General features: G+C 39.0%; 1 protein-coding gene across 1 annotated transcript; it reads left to right on the forward strand.

The window, feature by feature from the left end:
- Positions 1-3033: 3033 nt before the first annotated feature.
- gdf2 (growth differentiation factor 2) lies at positions 3034-5658 on the forward strand. The gene is made up of 2 exons (XM_020615856.1): positions 3034-3385; positions 4739-5658. The coding sequence occupies exons 1-2, from the start codon at positions 3034-3036 to the stop codon at positions 5656-5658; spliced, it is 1272 nt and encodes a 423-aa protein (XP_020471512.1).
- The last annotated feature ends 2590 nt before the right edge of the window (positions 5659-8248 follow it).

Below are 8248 nucleotides of genomic sequence, written 5' to 3' on the forward strand. Positions count from 1 at the left end.
TTGACCTATTTGTGTATTGTGCACTTTTGGACACTCAAGTGTGTCTAGTATCATGATAGTGTTTCTTCTCTGAACAAAGCTGCATTTAAGAAATCTGGAATAACTGTAGTGAAATTTTATTATATCAAAATGTATTTGCTTAGCTCTGCATCTGAAAGCAGTAATATAGTGTCAAGTCAAGTTGTTCTACCAGCACTGAATGGGTAATGATAGCGTTCAACTTAAAGCTGCACTGATCAGTATTTTACACCAACAAATGGATCACATGACACAAGGATTATCACTGGACTGTGCTGTTCCCCTCAGCTTTTTGGAGTCTTGTAGCATCTTTCAGTTCATTGTTTTGGTTTTATTGTCTGCAACTTTAATGTTTTTGATTCACTCTTACTGTTCTTGTTGCGACAAAGATATCAAAAATTGATATGACCACTTCAAGTTACTTTTACACCACCAAACGACAGGGGGTGGTGAACATAGTGGTACATTTAGCAGCTATATTAAAAAAATCTTTCCCAACTACAAGGAGAGTGAAAGTGCCTGCTAACATGTTAGCCATATCAACTGTACAAGGTGATAATATAGTTTTTTCTCCTTTGCCCCAAGTAACCAAAAATTAATGCTGTTAAAAATAGGGGGTTAAAAATAGTTAAATGGGGAGTTTAAATGTTTCATAATTATCTAAATGTTGTTTCAGATTCTTTCATATCCTGATAAGCACCACTTGGATACTGCTGGACTTCTTGAGTTAAAAAAAGAAAAACCTGCTAGCCCCAAGAAATATCTCTCATCAAACACCATGGACAACTGGCCATGCCCTCATATTATTTATCTGTTTTTACGACAACCCAGTAGTGACAACAGAAACCTTTCCCTGTCCAGCTTCCCCTACTGTATTTGTTTTTGTCCTACATTATTTGCTGTACCCACGCCAGGAGATTTTGTCGTGCCTTTCATCATTCATTGACTCCATGCAGAGGAACTCTTTAAAACTTGAAAGGAACATAATGAAAGCATTTTAATGAAACCCAGCATGAACCAAGTATTGAGTGACTGCATGGATGAAAGACAGAAATTCCAAGAACATTCCATGAACATGTGCTGTTCTTATGTGCTGTTCCTAACATTTGCATCTGGTTGTTCTTTGCTTAGAAGACTCACAAGTCCACACGACGTGATGTATGTTTCTTATTTGCTTGGAATAAACAAGGTTGGCCACCACAGAACACTAAAAGGGCTCCACCTACACAAACAGAGTTTCATCTACTCTACAGAACTCTGAGGAGAAACATGGGATAATGACACCCACACTGCTTGACTGACAGGGGGAGAAGTGCAGAGAAAGACAGTCATCCCCTGGCGTTTTACGTAGCCTTCGGATGCCCCCATTGCTTCCAGTGCAAACGCAATAGTAGCTGCAGCAGCAGTATTAAGTGGGAGAGCAGCTGCCACACTTGTGAAAGTGGGCAGCTCTTTGCTGCTGCATTAGGAGTTCACAATTCAACTTTTTCAGCTTGTCATGTGACCTGGGATCCACAGAGGCTTAAAGCTTATTTTACTGGTATCTGAATGATTCACCTCTTCACCAGTAGAGAATAATCAAGTCAACCTAAAAATCAGTGAACAACATCAGCTTCCACCTGGTTATTTGTCTGGGACAACAAACAATAACAACACCTTCAACACTAGCAAAGCTTGCTATATTAGTAGTGTCCAGATCGAACACCATTTCCTGTCATTTAAGCTATAACTGGCTCCATTTAGCTATTTGGTGGCTGTTGAGTACAGACTGGTACAGAGTAGAATCAGTTGCAGCAGCCGAAGTGGTCATGGCATCACCACTTCCCTCCACTATGCAAAAATGAATCCAAAATATCATGAATACGGCAGCTGTCCTTTGCTTTTTCACAGCCAGATTCTGCACAGCAGTGACCAGGAGTGGAGTGACAGTATCAAACCACTTATCAAAGCTGTGAAACTGCCCAAGATACACCCCTTTTGAAAATAATTATTAAAACAATCTTACCAGAAAAATGACCACTTGTACACTTATCAGCATGTTAATATGTACCAAAAACCACAGAAGTAGCCTGTGGGGAAAGTTATTTGATTTGTACTTTGAGTTTTTATTTTGGATTTTGGCAGCGTGTTGCCTAGTGGTGCCATAATGTAGGAGGCAGGATTTATAACCCACCACCAGGGGCTGATAAACTTGTGATGGCTTCACTTCAGGGAGCTGTCAGCCTGTCCATTATTTATACTGTCAATGTTCTTAATGCACCTTTAAGGTATAGTCACACTACAAAACAAAAAAACAGGGTTTAGAGGTAAATAGGTTTTCATCCACCTTTCAGTTGAGTGCAGTGGTTAACAGCGATTAGCTGCATTCAGTTTGACGTAGCTCAGGTCAGAGTTCATCAACTTTGAACACACACTTGTTGCATTTGTATCTGCTCTATGTAACCGACTAATCATTTCTCTGGAGGTCTCTGTCAAAGAAATCCTCCTTATCAGTATGTATAAAGGGACTGATCGCATTGTGGTATTTGGAACACGTGCATGAACTACAGTGATTGAATGCTAGAAAAAAACACACACTGCTTGTAAAAAAATGCAGTTTGTGTGTGTGTGTGTGTGTGTGTGTTTGTGTGTGTGTCCACTGGTCTGAACAGTTTCACCCTGAAGCTGGGAAAAGAGATTTTAAGGAAATGTGTGCTAGTCAGTAACCTTGCAGCTTCCAGTGTCTCCCTCATTATCGCCATCAAGTGTTTACAGTGTCTTCATTAGCGACTAGCCCTGATGATAACAAAGCTTAAAAGAAGACATCAATGACAGTGATAAGCTTGGCCAAGCTACTATTTTGGTTGACACGAGTCCCCCTGTTTACTCTGGGAGCATGAGAGCGGACATCAGAACTGTGGTCTTTGCATGGGGGATCTCCATTTTCAGACCTTGGCATCGCAAAGTCTGTTTTCAAGCCGGGAAGAAGGTAAAGTCTGTGCCAGTTCGGTGGCTTAGAAAGGATCTAATTTCAAAATGCAGCTCTCCAGAGCATTTCTGTTTCAGCTGTGTTTGAGTCTGGCCCTTTCTACTGGCTCCTGCACCTGTAAACCTCTCAATAATGACATCCAAAGTGAGGACTCTGAGGGTTTCTACTCTAAGCTGTCAGAGGAGGACCTTCTGGAAGAGGAAGACACAGACTTGAGGATGGAGAATCTCCTGGGAACCATGAAGGAGGGGTTTTTGAGGAAACTCAACCTGTCAGATGTCCCTCAGGAGCACAGCAAGATCAACCCTCCTCAGTTCATGATGGAGCTGTACAACAAGTACGCCTCGGACAGCTCAGCAGTCCCTCAGTCTGATGTCATAAGAAGCTTCACTGTACAAGGTACATGATCGGGGTTTGACTTGACATGCAAGACTAAGATCAAGACTTTTCCCTCTTTAATAGTGTCTGTCCTCAGACCTGAGACACATTTTGATATCTGTACCTGCTAAATGTAGTTATTTCATTTATATACAGCATTGTAGCTGGTCAATGGTGTCCACATTTCATGTAATAGAGGTTTTTTCCTCTTAACAGCTAAAGAAAAATGGGCTTAATATGCAGATTTTTAAGTAGATGACTTATTCAGTTATGGTATTTTTTTTTTTTTGCTAATTTTGTACAATATGAAACTCTAAAGCAATGGTTCCCAACTTTTTTCTTTTTCTTGCTTCTCATCCCCTTAAAACCAAAAGTAAAAACTTTTTTCTTTTTACACATTTGAAAACTTTCATTTTAATTTAAAATTTAAAAATTAAAAAGAACTAAACATAATTTTGTATAACAGAAATGTTTTTTTTTTTCAAATTCCTCTCCTGCTCGCTCTCTGTTTTATCTCTTCCTCTTGCCCCAACCCCTACGTTGGGAACTCATACTCTTAAGTATACCAGTGCATTCCTTTCAGTGAATAATTTTCCTAAAAATTACCAAAGAGAAACATATTGACTAGTGACTGCCTGCACTTTACTTACATTTAAATTCTACACAACTTTGTGTGACACAATTGACTGAAAATACTGCAGTGCATAATTACATGACTTTCAGTTTGGTTACATTGTGTAAGTGGTGTGTAAGCTTCAGGCCTCGAGCTTCCTATGGCAGTGACTGACATGATGCAGCACCACTAGGCAACACGCTGCCAATTTACATGGAGTGCTACCATTTGGAGAATGTCATAACCCTGTATAAAATATAAAACTGTGTCTCCTGTTTTAACAAGCCCACATAACATTGGTTATGTACCTGTAGATTTTAAGAAACATGTTCTTTTCAACATTCAACATTTGGGAAGACCCATTCTGCTATTAAGTTTGTATTTCAGTCAGGAAGTTGAAACTAGCAAAGGAGACAAGCTGTTGGCTCCTTACCCACATCAATAAGATTAAATAATCCTATACAGCTCTTCTATGCTTCCTACATGACACTGGACCAAATGTATAAAGTTCTGATAATAAGAAGAAAAACTGTGAACACCATTCTTCCAAAAGATATTCCCTCATGTGGTGTTTTGATGATAGCGGTGGAGATGCTGTCTATAACACATCGGTCCAACATCTCTCATCGGTGTTCAAACTGGGTTGAGATCTGGTGACTGTGAATCATTTTCATACTCATCAAACCATTCAGTGGCTCCTTGTGCTGTGTAGATGGAGGCTGTTTCAGATAAATAACCTGACCTCTGTATCTCTCCAACAGATATCACTGTCTTTGTGACAAATGACACAAAGTTAAAGCACAGGCTACAGTTCAATGTCAGCATCCCAAACCATGAGAAGATCACCACTGTTGAACTGCAGCTCTTTTTCCTGCCAGATGCCAGGTCAACAGTCGCATCCCATCGTTTCAAGGCTACCGTCAAAGTTTATGAAGTGGGTTACAATGGTTTGACTTCCACGACCCAACTGCTGGTTGGCAAAGACGTGACCGGCTTGCAGAGTGTGTGGGAGACATTTGATGTGACCACAGCTATTCAGAACTGGATCAAGTCAGGCCATGGAACAACTGCTTTTGATGTAGTGCTGGATAAGAAGGATTGCAGGGCTTCTGATAGTCAAAATGAAGTAGATGGCTGTTTGAATATGAGTATGTCTGTTGGAGAAAACACCTCAGCAGCTTTAATAGTTTTCTCAAATTATCTTGGTAACAGAGGAAGGGAAACAAAGAAGGAATTGAGAGAGATGATCTTCCATGAAGAAGAAACCATTTTACGCTCAGGTTCCCACTGGAACAGAGGAAAGCATCTTTCACATGAGATCCTGAAAGCTCAGCATCCACAAAGGAAGAAAAGAAAGGCAGAGAGGGAATACTGCCGGCGAACCTCGCTCAAGGTCATCTTTAAAGATATTGGCTGGGACAGCTGGATCGTGGCGCCTCCAGAATATGATGCCTTTGAATGTCGAGGCCTTTGTTACTACCCACTGACAGACGAATCGACCCCATCCAAACATGCCCTCATCCAGGCACTGGTCAACATCAAGGACCCCAAGAAGGCCAACATGGCCTGCTGTGTCCCCATTAAACTGGACCCCATCACAGTTATGTATCAGGAGAATGGGCGTCTCACTATAAGACACCTCTATGAAGAGATGAAGGTGGCAGCATGTGGCTGTAGGTAGTCGGACAGAGTCTGTTTGCTTAACTGCTTTCCATTCAAGTCAGTCTGATGTTCTCTGGTGATTTGCTGTAATAACAACTACCCTTGCTACATATTCTTCTTCATGCAACAGCATATTTTAAATCAGTGATACACACACTATATTGCCAAAAGTATTCGCTCATCTGCCTTCACATGCAAATGAACTTGAGTAACAACCGATTCTTAATCCATAGGGTTTAATATGATGTTGGCCCACCCTTTGCAGCTATAACAACTTCAGCTCTTCTGGGAAGGCTGTCCACAAGGTTTAGGAGTGTGTTAATGGTTTTTGACCATTCTTCCACAAGTGCATTTGTGAGGTCAGAGACTGATGTTACTTTTGGCAATATAGTTATATTTAAAAAATAAAAATTAAAAAGTAGATCATGCCATGCAGAAATTTACATTTTTATGTACTGTATATGTATTTGAGAATTGGAGCATTTTTACAACATTTTATTATATAGCATTTACCATTTATGGTGTACCTTTAATGTATTGCCAACAATAAGTCTGAAAGTCAAACAGGAGAAACAGTAGAACCACCAACAGGTCAACTGTACCTCGTGAGTGGGTGTTTTTTGTTTTGTTTTGTTTTGTTTTGTTTCACATGCCAGCAGCACTAGCTAGAAAACCATAGGACACAGACATCTTTTCATTGTGTATTTAATACTAGCTATATGTACATACAAAACCAACCATTTATTTTCAATGTATTTTTTGCCAATTAAAGCAGTATCATCTGTATTTTCATGTTTGTAGTAAATATACAAAACTGTCATTTTATAGGGAGATCTGTTGGTTGTGTAATTTTGTAAACATAGCAAATTCAATAATATAACGGGGCAAAACTTTGTACATTCAAATATACGGACAAATGTAAATTTATACATTGCTGTTGTAATTTCAGTTCTGTGCTACCACCCAGGCTGATATTCTTTGTATAAAAAACAATCCATCGTCAAGAGGAAAGTTTTTACTGTACTGTATTGTCATGATGTGTACGGGCTTTCCAAACTGAAAATAAATACAATTGTTGGGAAAATTGTTTCTCAAAGTAAAATATAAAGTTACTCATCTCATTGGCTTTGTTCATCCTACAGTCCATTCACTTCATCTGGTCATTTTTTTGGCATGACACCTGTCTTTTTCTATCAAATTCCTACTTTTTTAACTTAACATGGTGACTATAGTTTACCGAAAGGAATAAAACTTTAACCAAAGACACTGTCATGCAACAACTTTTTCTGACTACATTTGACACCAAAAAACATGTATTTGTATCTTCAGAGTAAGAAATACTACAACTGCCTTTCACAAACATATTGACCTCTATGAAAATGTATAAATAAATAAATACAATAGACTACATAGTTGTACTAGTTGTCTACTTTTAATAAGAAAATAAACAAACAAATAGCTTTCAATGAAAAGTTATTTTTCTGGTCTGACATCTTTTCATACAATTTGGGTATCATTCGCATATTAAGCACAAGATTTCAACCTAGAAACTTGCATATTCACAACAGCAAATATCTGAAGAGCTGAGCAGACCATGGCTGAGCGTAGCAGATTGTAGTAGAGCACAGTGGAGAAGGGAGAGCCTTGCTACAATATTTTCTCATTTGTGTTAGCATCAAACAGTCAAATCAAGTGTAAAAAGGGAACCAACAAAACATAAATATAAATATAAAACACCTTTAAATCTTATGCTCAAATACAAGTAAAACTAACTTGTGATCTTATTGCACTGTGATGGCTTTCTAAACATTTGAAGTCACTGACATGTCCTTATCAGGGCTGAAGCCTCTGTGACAGGACTAATGAGGCGATAAGTTGCAACAGACCCCAGCTCATCCTTTCAGGGTGAGCTAAAAATAGCTTTTGCCTCAAAATAGCACCAACAACAAGGAAACCAAACCCATTTTAACATCTTTGAGGTGCCAAGAAAATAACTGGCTCAGTTAGTCATGAACAACAACCAGTTTAAATGTCTGGATTGTCTGTTGTTGCTGTTCTAGTTTTACAGACAGAGTCATAATTACTCTAAAACCTTAAACCTGCAGTAACAGGTGGGGGCAGCACAGCAAGTTTATAAAGTATAACATTGCTATGGATAACGTGTTAGCAGACAGAGGCTTATTTACACCAGCAATATTAGCATTCATGTGGAGTCATGCTTTTGGACACCTGATGTCAGTTTGTCAGTTGCAAAGCTAAATATCTGTCGTTAGCTGTTAAACTGTCCACTACTTTTACAACTATTGCTAAATGTGTCTATCATTATACTTTTTTTTTACCATTATGTCTTAGAAAAGTGTCTGTTATTTAAAATCTTATCTAATCTTAAGACTATTTATTTATTAATTCATTAACATAGTCTTCATGATGTTGGCATCTACTTTAAGAAGGCTAAGTACTTAGTGGGATAGGTCCTGTCAGGTTTGCTCGGCCGCTCTGGCCTCCCTCACCTTTCCTACTGTCTCTTGCCCATTAACACTAATCACGTTCACCTGTTCCTCACTCCCTTATCACCAGCTGCACTTGATTAGGTTGCTCACTATATTACC

This window comes from Monopterus albus, unplaced genomic scaffold, assembly GCF_001952655.1.
Source record: "Monopterus albus unplaced genomic scaffold, M_albus_1.0 scaffold171.1, whole genome shotgun sequence".
NCBI lineage: Eukaryota > Metazoa > Chordata > Actinopteri > Synbranchiformes > Synbranchidae > Monopterus > Monopterus albus.

Excerpts from the sequence above, each read along its gene's own strand:
- gdf2 (XM_020615856.1), top strand. The coding sequence starts at position 3,034 with ATGCAGCTCTCCAGAGCATTTCTGTTTCAGCTGTGTTTGAGTCTGGCC. Across the intron at positions 3,386-4,738 it reads AAGAAGCTTCACTGTACAAG|ATATCACTGTCTTTGTGACA; the intron begins GTACATGATCGG and ends TCTCTCCAACAG.